General features: G+C 35.9%; 1 protein-coding gene across 4 annotated transcripts in view; it reads left to right on the top strand.

Annotated features, from left to right (window-relative positions):
- The window catches only part of LOC128643579 (phosphatidate phosphatase LPIN2), a 212554-nt gene that overhangs the window by 154272 nt on the left and 45731 nt on the right, over positions 1-12551 (top strand). For all 4 annotated transcript variants that reach the window (XM_053696421.1, XM_053696420.1, XM_053696419.1 and 1 more), the window contains 4 exons: positions 304-397; positions 818-887; positions 999-1088; positions 7105-7181. In XM_053696421.1, coding sequence (XP_053552396.1) covers positions 304-397; positions 818-887; positions 999-1088; positions 7105-7181 — 331 coding nt within the window. The remainder of the gene's footprint in view (positions 1-303; positions 398-817; positions 888-998; positions 1089-7104; positions 7182-12551) is intronic.

Consider the following 12551-nt stretch of genomic DNA (forward strand, 5'->3'; position numbering starts at 1 on the left):
AAGAAGCAAATTAAATAATAGAAGTAAATTGGAAAGTTGTTTGAAATTGTATTCTCTATCTGAATCATGAAAGAAAATTTTTGGGTTTCATGTCCCTTTAAGGACTGATTACTACTGGCTGATGAGCAGTACTCTTGCTTTATTGCTGAACAATGACACCTCACAAGCATACAAAACTTTATTTTTTTGCAGTACATCCATTTAAAAAGTTTTAAAATGCCGCATTTTAGATTAAAAAAAAAAAAACACTTTTGTCTCTTTTCTGATGAAATAGTAAAAGTTTAATTGCATGTTTTTTTTCAGAGAAATTCAAGGAGCACATTGTTACTTATGAACAATTTGCTGAAAACCCTGGAATCATTGACAATCCTAATCTTGTAGTGAGAATTTATAACCGGTAAAGTAGTGACTTTAACAGTTTGAAGCTATGAATACCACTGGTTATACTAATCCTTTTATTTCAATTAGTTTTGTGTTCTATCCTTTTTAAATAGCGTTGGGTAGAGAGATTACACATATCCTGTATATAATTATATAAATATAGTACTAATATTTACATCTATTAACTGTGCTTATTTACAATGTAATATTTTAGTGATATTAGTTGATATATGTTCAGTTGTATTTATGTTTTTAAGAAAGAATGCATGAGTTTGCTTTATTGTGAGACATTGATTCACAACATATAAGTCTAGCACAGATTTGAATATGTACCCTTCTTTCTTTAGATGACTTGCATACTAATTTGATTACCTCTTTAATAATGTAATGGGGTTATATGCTGTTGGAATAATACTTAAAATCTGCTTTTTGACAGGTATTACAACTGGGTGCTGGCAGCGCCTATGATTTTAAGTATGCAGGTGTTCCAGAAAAACCTACCTAAGGTAAATGTTATTAGCCCAACCAGAAACAAAGTACCGGCTGACACAAAGCTAAAACACCAGACTCTTAATATTTCAACATACTGATGGTGCAAACCTTTTCATTTCTATTAGAATACTATTGAATCATGGGTAAAAGAGAAGATGCCAAAAAAGTCTGGAAGATGGTGGTTTTGGAGGAAGAGAGAGAGTATGGTAAAACAGGTAAATCAGCGTCTTATGCAGAAATAAAGTAACTATCAAATCCTGTGTTCTGCTAGACTTAGAGATATTATAATAAAAACAATGCATGCTCTAATTCATAAGTTTAGCTAACTGTGGTTAACCCCTTGCAAATGTGTTTAAACGCATAGGTAAAGTTGTGCTTATGAGCTGCAAGTACTGTTTTTTTTTTTTTTCTCCAAGCAGAAAGATGCCAGTGATTTGCAGCTGCATATGACTGCCATTCTTGTCTCACCATCTCCCAAGATGGGCCTTTTCTTTCATGTTAGTGGCAAGAGTCCATGAGCTAGTGACGTGTGGGATATACATTCCTACCAGGAGGGGGCAAATTTTCCCAAACCTCAAAATGCCGATAAATACACCACACACAGCACTCAGTTTTACAAACTTTGCCTCCCTGCGGAGGTGGTGAAGCAAGATGTGCTTGATTTTCTTCTGTGAAAGGCGCTTCTAAGCAGTGTTTGTCAGAGGGATGTGAAGGGAATATTGCCTGTTTATTTAGTGGTTTCGCCCATGGAAAATCCTTTCAAAGGCTCTCTGTAATGGGTCGCAGGGATTCATTCCTTGCCTCCCTTTTCAGATTGACGTTATACTCCTATACCATTACCTCTGCTGATATTTTTCAGTACTGGTTTGGCTGTATGCTATATGTGGATGGGTGTCTTCCGGTAAGTAGGTATCATTATTTTAAGACACTCTCAGCTATGTTTGGCGCTTTATGTTATAAAGTTTTAAATATATGTATTTACTTATATTTGCCATGAGTCAGGTCTATGTATATTTCCCTTTTCTGCAGACTATCAAATTCAGTATGAAATTTATGTTTTTTATTTTTTCTTACCTGGGGTTTTCAGATTCTTTCAATTTGACTTTATTTTCCAAATGTTCGCGGGCAAACTAGGCTTGCAGGATGCAAAATGCCGCTTTTTATGGCGTAATTTTTGGCGCGCAAATGTTTTTGCCATGAAAGTGCGTCTAAGGTGACGTAAGTTTAGTCATTTCCTGTGTCTTTGTTGACGCACGTTGTTTAGGCGCAGAGTCGCGCTTATTGTGACGCGAGTTGCATCATTTCCTGATGTTAGCTCTTGCGCCAAAATATTTTAATTTTCTTTTTGCGTCATACTTGGCGCCTAAAATCTTTTTTGTATATATCCCTTCTTCTTTTTATGCTTCTGGTTCTCTTCATGTTAAGAGCTATGATGCTTATTTTTTGCATCTTACTTTAGCATAAGCATTTTTTCCCATTCCTGAAACTGCTATATGAGGAAATTGGATATTTATTTTGTTTAAATGTTTTTTGTTTTTTTTTGTTTTTTTTACATTTTGCAAGATGTCTTAATCTAATCCTGTCTCTGATGTTTCTGTAGAAACCATGCTGCCTGAACACAGTTCTACCAAAGCTAAGTGTGTCTCTGGTAAATTAACTGATGTTATTTCTTCAGCTCGATTATGTAGCATCTGTCATGATAAGCTTTTGCTTAAAGGTCTTTTAAAACTTCTCATAAATCTGATTAAATTTGTATTGACCGACAGCATACTGAAATTTCCTCTGCTGATGAGGATTCTTCTGGTTCATAAGATCCTGATTCAGATTCTGAAATTGACAAATCGTCCTTTCTGTTTAAGATCGATTATATTTGTTCTTTATTGAAGGAAGTTCTGGTTATTATGGGTATTGAAGAGTCTAGTCCTCTTGATAATAAAGCCAGTAAACGTTTGAATACTGTTTTAAACCTCCTAAGGTTGCTCCTGAGGTTTTTCCTGTTCCAGATGCTGTTTCTGATATGATTACTAAGGAATGGTCTAAGCCTGGTTCTTCTTTCAATCCTTCATCTAGGTTTAAGAAGTCTTATCCTTTACCTGTGGCTAATTTGGAGTTTTGGGAAAAAGTTCCTAAAGTTGATGGGGCTATTTCCACTCTTGCCAAACGTACTACTATTCCTATGGAAGATTTTACTTCTTTTAAGGATCCTTTAGATAGGAAGATTGAATCTCATCTTAGAAGAGCATATTTACATTCTGGCTATAATATTAGGCCTGCTATTTCAATGGCTGATGTGGCCGCTGCTTCAACTTTTTGGTTGGATAGTTTAGCCCGGCAGGTAGATCATCATGATTTGACCAGCATTGTTCCTTTGCTACAACATGCTAATCATTTTATTTGTGATGCTATATTTGACATTATTAAAATTGATGTTAAATCTATGTCCTTAGCTATTTTAGCCAGAAGAGCTTTATGGCTTAAATCTTGGAATGCTGACATGGTGTCTGAATCTAGATTACTATCTCTCTCTTTCCAGGGTAAGTATTTATTTGCTTCTCAATTAAATTCTATTATTTCTACTGTTACTGGTAGGAGTTTTCTTACCTCAAGATAAAAAATTTAAGGGCAAATTTAAGGCTCCTAATCGTTTTCGTTTCTTTCGTCAGAATAAGGAACAAAAGTCTACTCCTTCCCCTAAGGCCTCTGGTTCCAATTGGAAACCATCCTCAAATTGGAATAAGACCAAGCCTTATAAAAGACCTAATCCAGCCCCCAAGACTGCATGAAGGTGCGGCCCTCAATCAGGTTCAGCTGGTGGAGGGCAGATTGAAATTGTTTCAGGAAATTTGGTTAGGTTCTTTTCAGAATCAGTGGATTCAGAATATTGTGTGTCAAGAGTATCGAATAGGATTCAGAATAAGGCCTCCCGTGAGAAGATTCTTTCTTTCTCATATTCCAACAAATACTGTGAAATCTCAGGCTTTTCTGAACTGTGTTTCAGATCTAGAGCTTTCAGGGGTGATTATTCCAGTTCCTCTACAGGAACAGGGTTTGGGGTTTTATTCAAATCTATTCATTGTCCCAAAGAAAGAGAATTCTTTCAGACCAGTTCTGGATATGAAACTTTTAAATCGTTTGTAAGTGTCCCAACTTTCAAGATAGTGACTAAGGACTACTCTGCCTTCCATTTGGCCTAGCGACCGCTCCAAGAATCTTTTTGAGGGTTCTCGGTGCCCTTCTATCTGTAATCAGAGAGCAGGGTATTGCCGTGTTTCCTTATTTGGACGATATCTTGGTACTAGCTCAGTCTCACATGAAACAACTAGTGTTGTTTCTTCAAAGGCATGTTTGGAGGATCAATTTACTAAAGAGTTTCTTGATTCCTCAAACAAAGGTCACCGTTTTAGGTTTCCAGATAGATTCAGTGTCCATGACTCTGTTTTTAACAGGCAAGAGGCAAATTAAATTGGTTTTAGCTTGTCTAAACCTTCAGTCTCGATCATTCCCTTCAGTGGCTATGTGCATGGAAGTTTTAGGTATTATGACTGCAGCACTGGACGCGATCCCCTTTGCTCATTTTCATATGAGACCTCTGCAGCTTTGCATGCTGAATCAATAGTGCAGGAATTATACTCGGATATCACAGTTGATATACTTAAATCCCAACATTCAACTCTTTCTGTCTTGGTGGTTGGACCATCATCGGATTATTCAAGGGGCTTCTTTTGTTCGTGCTATCTTCAGAGCTCTTCAGGCTTGGCCTCTATTAAGGAGAGAACATTTCATTCGTTTTCAAACAGACAATATCACAACAGAGGCATATGTCAATCACCAGAGAGGGACTCACAGTTTATTAGCAATGAATGAAGTATTTCGGATACTTTCTTGGGCAGAGTCCAACTCTTGTCTAATTTCTGTGATTCATATTCCAGGTGTAGACAATTGGGAAGCGGATTATCTCAATCGTCAGACTTTGCATCCAGGGGAGTGGTCTCTCCATCCAGATGTGTTTCATTAGATTGTACAAATGTGGGGTCTTCCAGAAATAGATTTGATGGACTTCTTCCAAGGGTGATCTCCAAGATCATAATGGAACAATCTCATGCGTTTCTGATAGCACCAGCATGGCCTCACAGGTTCTGGTATGCTGATCTTGTCCGGATGTCCAGTTGCCAGCCTTGGCCACTTCATTTAAGGCCAGACCCTCTGCCTCAAGGGCCGTTTTTCCATCAGGATCTCAAATCTCTAAATTTAAAGGTATGGAAATTGAACGCTTAGTTCTTAGTCATAGAGGTTTCTCTGATGCAGTAATTGACACTATGTTACAGACTCATAAGTCTGTTTCGAGGAAGATTTATTATCAGGTTTAGAAAACCTATATTTCATAAAGCTCCTCTCATAATAATTCTTGGCATTCTTTTAGAATTCCTTGGATTTTACAGTTTCTTCAGAATGGTTTGTATAAAGGTTTGTCTGCAAATAATTTGAATGGACAAATTTCTGCTCTTTCTGTCTTATTTCATAGAAAGATTGCTAAGCTTCCTGATATTCACTGTTTTGTTCAGGCTTTGGTTCGTATCAAACCTGTTATTAAGTCCATTTCTCCTCCTTGGAGTCTTAATTTGGTTTTAAGGATTTTGCAGACTCCTCCTTTTGAGCCTATGCATTCTTTGGATATTAAACTACTTTCTTGGAAAGTGTTATTTCTTTTGGCTATCTCTTCTGCTAGAAGAGTTTCTGAATTATCGTCTCTCTCTTGTGAGTCTCCTTATCTTATATTTCATCAAGATAAAGTGGTTTTACGGACTTCATTTACATTTTTACCTAAAGTTGTGAATTCTAACAACATAAGTAGAGAAATTGTTGTTCCTTCTTTATGTCCTAATCCTAAGAATTCTCTTGAGAGATCTCTACATTCTTTGGATGTAGTAAGAGCTTTGAAATACAGTCTTTGAATGTGGTAAGAGTTTTCAAATACTATGTTGAAGCTACAAAGGATTTCAGACTTCTAGTCTGTTATTTTTTCTGGTTCCAGGAAAGGTCAGAAAGCCTCTGCCATTTCTTTGGCATCTTGGTTGAAACTTTTGATTCACAAGGCTTATTTGGAGGCAGGGAAGTCTCCTCCTCAGAATTACAGCTCATTCTACCGATCAGTTGCCACTTCTTGGGCTTTCAAGAATGGAGCTTCAGTTGATCAGATTTGCAAAGCAGCAACTTGGTCTTCTTTGCATAAATTTACTAAATTTTATAATTTTTATTTGTTTGCTTCTCCGGAAGCAGTCTTTGGTAGAAAAGTTCTTCAGGCAGCTGTCTCAGTTTGATTCTTTTTGCCTATGATTTGAGTTTTTTTTAAATTTAAGAAAACGTAATTATTATTTTGGATTTCATTTTTTCAGCGAAAAGTAGCTGTTTTTATTTGTTATCCCTCCCTCTCTAGTGACTCTGTGGTGTTCCACACCTTGGGTATTGTATCCCATACGTCACTAGTCATGGACTCTTGCCACTTACATGAAAGAAAACATAATTTATGTAAGAACTTACCTGATGAATTAATTTCTTTCATAGTGACAAGAATCCATGAGGCCCACCCAAATTTTTGGTGGTTATGATTTTTCTGTATAAAAGCACATTATTTTTCCAGTTACTCTTTTTGTATGTTTTTTTTTTTTTACTCCTTTTTTTACACCTCACTACTTGGCTATACGTTAAAACTGAGTTGTGTGCGTGGTGGGAGGTGTATTTATAGGCATTTTGAAGTTTGGGAAACTTTGCCCCCTCCTGGTAGGAATGTATATCCCATACGTCACTAGCTCATGGACTCTTGCCACTATGAAAGAAATTAATTTATCAGGAAAGTTCTTACATAAATTATGTTTTCCTTTGTGTTTAACCCCTTTATGGAGTTAATCACATAGCTAGGATCATTCATTTTAACAATTACACACTGTATCAAATTAGAGCATGTCATTATTCTCATTGAAATTCCTAAATTTACAAGTGTTATGTTCTTTTACTGTATTTGAAAAGGAAATTTAAGTTTTTAAAACAGAGGCCCTTCTAAGTTTTGATAAGCAGTGTGTGCAGAGAATTTTGGCCATGAAGCGCTATGAAAGCTGTTTGTATCAATGCAACATGAATGAACTCTGCTCAAATGACAAAATACTGTCCGTGAAACTCACACATACCTGTATGTAAGTTGTCATTAGTTTGATGAGGGATTTTTTTCTCTCTCAGCCAGACATGAAGGATGAGAAACTGGATTCAGAAAGTAACAACATGGAAATGTCTGATAAAAATGAACAAAATCTAAGGTATGTTCTAGTCTATTTTTATAATGGTATTTAGTTATTATATCTTATCAAAACTATCAAAAATTCCATTCATCTGGTCTGCCTGTAATATGTTCAATGAGTGTCACCTTTACAATGAGATTTCTGGTCAGAAAAGAGCCGACATAAGAATTTAATTACAATTCTATATCTCCTAAATGTCCCCCAATTTGTAGGATAACCCTGAAACTTCCCTGAGGGTCCTGCGTCTTGTAACCACTATAATATTAGTACATCTGTCACTTGTCGCCCTATCATAGTGCTTTTTCATATATACTAATATGATAGTGGTTTATAATATTGTTTCTCAAACTCCAGTCTTCAAATACCCCTAACAGCCAGATTTACATGATATCTGAAGTAGAGAACAGGTGAAATAATCAGCTGATAGGTGAGAGCAGGTTAGTAACCATGGTTACTGATCAGCTGATTTTTTTAAACTGTTCTCTACTTTAAATATCATGAAAATCTGACCTGTTAAGGGTACTTGAGGACTGGAGTTGAGAAATACTGGTTTACAAGACTCATGGCCCTCCGAGAAGTAAGGTGCGAAAATAATTAGGATTATTATAGCCTATGGTGACTAAATCATCTTGATTTTATTAAAGACAGGAAGCAAATATTTTGCATCAAATCTTTACTGATTCCAAACAGCAGCAAAGGAATATACAGATAAAAAAAAACATAGCAACAAGCCTGCACCAATCAGCACACAGCAGGCCAATAAACTGTAAAGAACAAGCCCAGCACTTCCTCTTTTCTTTGACCATAAGACAGCGGAGCCAATCAGGAAGGAAACAAACTCCAATGAATATCTATCATAGAACAAAATCGGAACAGCGACTCCCAGGAAGGAAAACAACAGATGACATGGTCCATAGATAAATAAGGAAAAAAAATCCCCAGAGTCACTGAAAGAGGAAAAAACGAAAAATAATTAGCCCCAGAAAAGGAAAATCAACAGCCATAACCTCATTTAGATGAAATTTCAAGAAAACAAAATCTTTATTAACACATCATGGGAGGGACAGAAGTGTGGAGGGGGGGGAGCATATTTGCCTCCTGTCTTTAATAAAATCAAGATTATTTATTCACCATAGGCTATAATAATCCAAAATTTAAGACAAGACATGAGGCTTCATATTTTGCATTTTTAACGCACCTACAAATAAACTTCAAAACAAAAAGTAACCAAGTTCAAAAATTTGTGAGAGTCGGAGCTCTAATGCCCCTCTTGAAAACTCTGGGGGAGTAGAGTTCTTTAACCCCGTTTTACCTCTGGGGAGGAGGTTCTATCACCCCTATGTGAAAAACCCGGGGGAGGGGTTAATGGCCATCAGGCTGGAATTTTGCCTCTATGTGCACCTGGGTGAGATAGGGCCTTCCCAAGTCAATTACAAGGATAAAAAAAAGACTGATACTGAGCTAAAGCGTAAGAAGTCTGAATGGCAGAGTTAGAGCGACAGATTAAAATTGAATCCTGAAACAAACAAACTCAGGACCTAGGGTAAAGGAGCCCTACTTAAATCCACATGCTATAATTTTGTCGTCCTGTCAAAAGCACTGAGGCAAAGGGGAAGCCTGCAGGGAAAGAGATACAAGAAAATCACATAGAAAAGGTAAATGATAACAGAGTTGGATATGAAAAAACTGGACGGGGGAAACAAAGGGGGATATCAGAACTATAAGACAATAACAATATGTAGAAGACAGGCCCTATAAGTGTATAGAATAGAGAGAAAAACAATAGGAAATAGAAATTTCAAAAGTAGATGAATTTCCGTTAAGACAGAAAATGTAGATAAGAAGGTATAAGGAAATAAAATCACAGAAAATGAAATAAAGCAATACAATTGGAGGATTTCAAAACAAGGAGGGCCTAACAGACGGCCAAAAGCAAATCCAGAGGGAAAAAATTATTATTATTATCGGTTATTTGCAGAGCGCAAACCGATTCCGCAGCGCTATATAATACAGAAACGAAAGATCCAGTGTCGTGCTGAGCAGCGGCTCGCGTGACGAACCGGAGCTAGTCACTGGTCAGGCACGCATCCGCGTGGACCGTCAGCACAGCGCCGGAGGATATGGTAAAAAAATATATCTGTAAAATAAAAAACAAACGCAACCCAGATTCAAGGTAGTAGACAAACTTTATTGCAAAATCCCACTGCGCATATATATGCACTTAAAGACATAGGTGTATGCACTTGAATCTTTTTAGCTGGAAATAGTAGTTAGCGGTTTGTGTGAGCAGTCTTTTGGTTAGCACCTGCTGCAAGCAACACCTGTTACGTACGCCTGTGTGTGTATGTCTTTCAGTCTTTGTTGTCTTCACTTAGGGGGCTATTGTTGATACACCCCCAGGAGAACGGCATACAGCTTGGTGTGAATTCAAGTACAGACTATTAACCATCATACACATTTATTTGTGCAACTTGATACCACTCTGACTGTTTAAGATACTGGAATATACGTAAGAGTGTGGTATTTCCTAATTTTGGAGGTTTTATAAATCTTGATCCCAACTATTGACCATCATTATTTTCATTTATTCATTTTATTTATTGATATGTTATTTATATTATATTGGTATTTACTGTTTATCTCTAGCTTAGAAGCGCAGATTTTTTTTCCTTTTTATCTGCATATATATGCACTTACAAAAGGGAAGTTAGAATATGCCTTTCAATACATTCCTTGGCTTTGTCTGATCACTGCTATCTTCCGTGATTTTATCCAAACCCTCTGTTGAAATGTACTGATCACAGGAAAAAGTTCTAGGCTGGATAAGGCAAAGGAGATATCACTCTCCAACTGGTTGAACCGGCTCTTCTGACTTGACGCGTTTCTGCTGCACTAAGTTTTTTTAAAAGAGTGTGTTTACCTATTTTTATTATTATTTATTATTATTTTTACTCTTACTGTGGTGAGATTCTACTTTCCATTCTAGCGCTGTGAATTTTTATTAAGTATAAAATATAAATATATATATATATATATATATATATATATATATATATATATATATATATATATATGCCCATTAGTCCACCAGGCTATCTTTCAGCCAACAAAATACATTCAGATTGAAACAAAAAAATATACTAACAGAAAAATATATACCTATAAAATTGTTTGGTATAGCCTAATGCAGGCGAAAAATATCTAATATTAATAAAGCCAAAAAACAGGGTTAACATACTAATAAAGATATAGTTTAATACGGCTAATATATTCATATTGATATAGCCTATACAGGTTTAATATATACCATAGACATAGTCTGATAAAAGGAACCAGGTTAGATTAATACCCATGTCTCTAAGGTCTAAGGTAGATGATGTCTAATAAAATCATGCTAAAAGTAGATATTTTAATATATAGCCTTAATAGAGGTTATATACAGTATATAATATAGCTTAAAGGGACAGTCTACACCAGAATTTTATTGTTTAAAAAGATAGATAATCCCTTTATTACCCATTTCCTAGTTTTGCATTACCAACACAGTTATATAAATACACTTTTTACCTCTGTGATTACCTTCTAAGCCTCTGCAAACTGCCCCCTTATTTCAGTTCTTTTGACAGACATCCATTTTAGCCAATCAGAGCTTGCTCACTGGAACTCCACGTGCTTGAGCACAGTGTTATCTATATGATAAACGTGAACCAACACCCTCTAGTGGTGAAACCCTGTCAAAATGCCCTGAGAGAAGAGGCGGCCTACAAAAGCTTAGAAATTAGCATATGAATCTCCTAGGTTTAGCTTTCAACTAAGAATACCAAGAGAACAAAGCAAAATTGGTGATAAAAGTAAATTGGAAAATTGTTTAAAATTACATTCTCTATCTGATTCATGAAAGTTTATTTTGTACTAGACTGTCCCTTTAAAACAGGCTAAAGCACTTCTATAATGATAACCTAATACCGATATACTATAAAGAGTGACCCTAAAACAGACTTGATAAAAACCAAAACAAGCAAATAAAAATATATAGAATATATTTAATACAGGCTATTATATAATATCGCCATAATACCGGCTAAAATACCATATTTAATAAAGTCTTAAAATATAGGCACAAAAAGAGAGTAAGGAAAATATATACATATACTATTAATGAGACCTAGGCATGAGAGATGCATATGATATCTGCACACAATAAATGCCTTAATGAAGGTTATTAAACCTATATTAAAAATATATAGCCTAAAACAGGCTAACATACAATGAAGCCTAACAAATGCTAATATATATTATCATCATAAACAGGTGTATTAAAAAACTTAGCCTAATAAACGATCATTTTTCCTAAAATTATATATACAATCTTTATTAACTTGGGTACGTGTATACTATTAAACCATTGTTCCAACCTTAAAGGGACATTCCGGCCAAAATATAAATTCACATAGATGAATTACATCTTTAAATAGAAACATATTTGCAATATACATGTATTGGCAAAAATTATTCTAGTAAAAGTTATCACTGTTTTAGTGTTAACATTTTTCTCTGGATGTGAAGCATTGCTAGATATTGTCAGTTCACCAGCATTTTAAATACTGCAGCTGCTCAGAATGATAGTGGGTCTTGTATCAGCAATTAAGAAATTGAGTCATTGTCATTACAAGATTATACAAGCACCTTAGGCTCTCTAAACAAGTGCTGTGTTTGAAATGCTGGTGCATGGTGCATACTTAAATACACTTTTGAAAACGGCTATAGCTTTTATTAGAAGCACTTTTGCTAATACATGTATATTACAAAAATGCTTCTATTCAAAACTGAAATGCATCCATATGTATTTCAAATTTGTCTGGAATGTCCCTTTAAACTAGATTGCACTCCACTAGTTCTGTGACGTGCCAGAGTGCTATTGGAAAAGAACAGCCAAGAAAGAACAAAAAATAAATGGGTTTATTTCTCCAACATTGGTGTATCCGGTCCACGGCGTCATCCATTACTTGTGGGAATATTCTCTTCCCCAACAGGAAATGGCAAAGAGCACAGCAAAAGCTGTCCATATAGCCCCTCCTTGGCTCCGCCCCCCCAGTCATTCTCTTTGCCGCTCTGAACAAGTAGCATCTCCACGGAAATGGTGAAGAGTATGTGGTGTTTAGTTGTAGTTTTTTATTCTTCTATCAAAAGTTTGTTATTTTGAAATGGTACTGGTATGTACTATTTACTCTAAAACAGAAAGAGATGAAGAGTTCTGTTTAAAAGAGGAGTATGATTTTAGCAGCAGTAACTAAAATCAATTGCTGTTCCCACGCAGGACTGTTGAGCCTAGAGAACTTCAGTTGGGGGGAACAGTTTGCAGACTTTTCTGCTCAAGGTATGACTAGC

Source organism: Bombina bombina, unplaced genomic scaffold, assembly GCF_027579735.1.
Source record: "Bombina bombina isolate aBomBom1 unplaced genomic scaffold, aBomBom1.pri scaffold_565, whole genome shotgun sequence".
Taxonomy (NCBI): domain Eukaryota; kingdom Metazoa; phylum Chordata; class Amphibia; order Anura; family Bombinatoridae; genus Bombina; species Bombina bombina.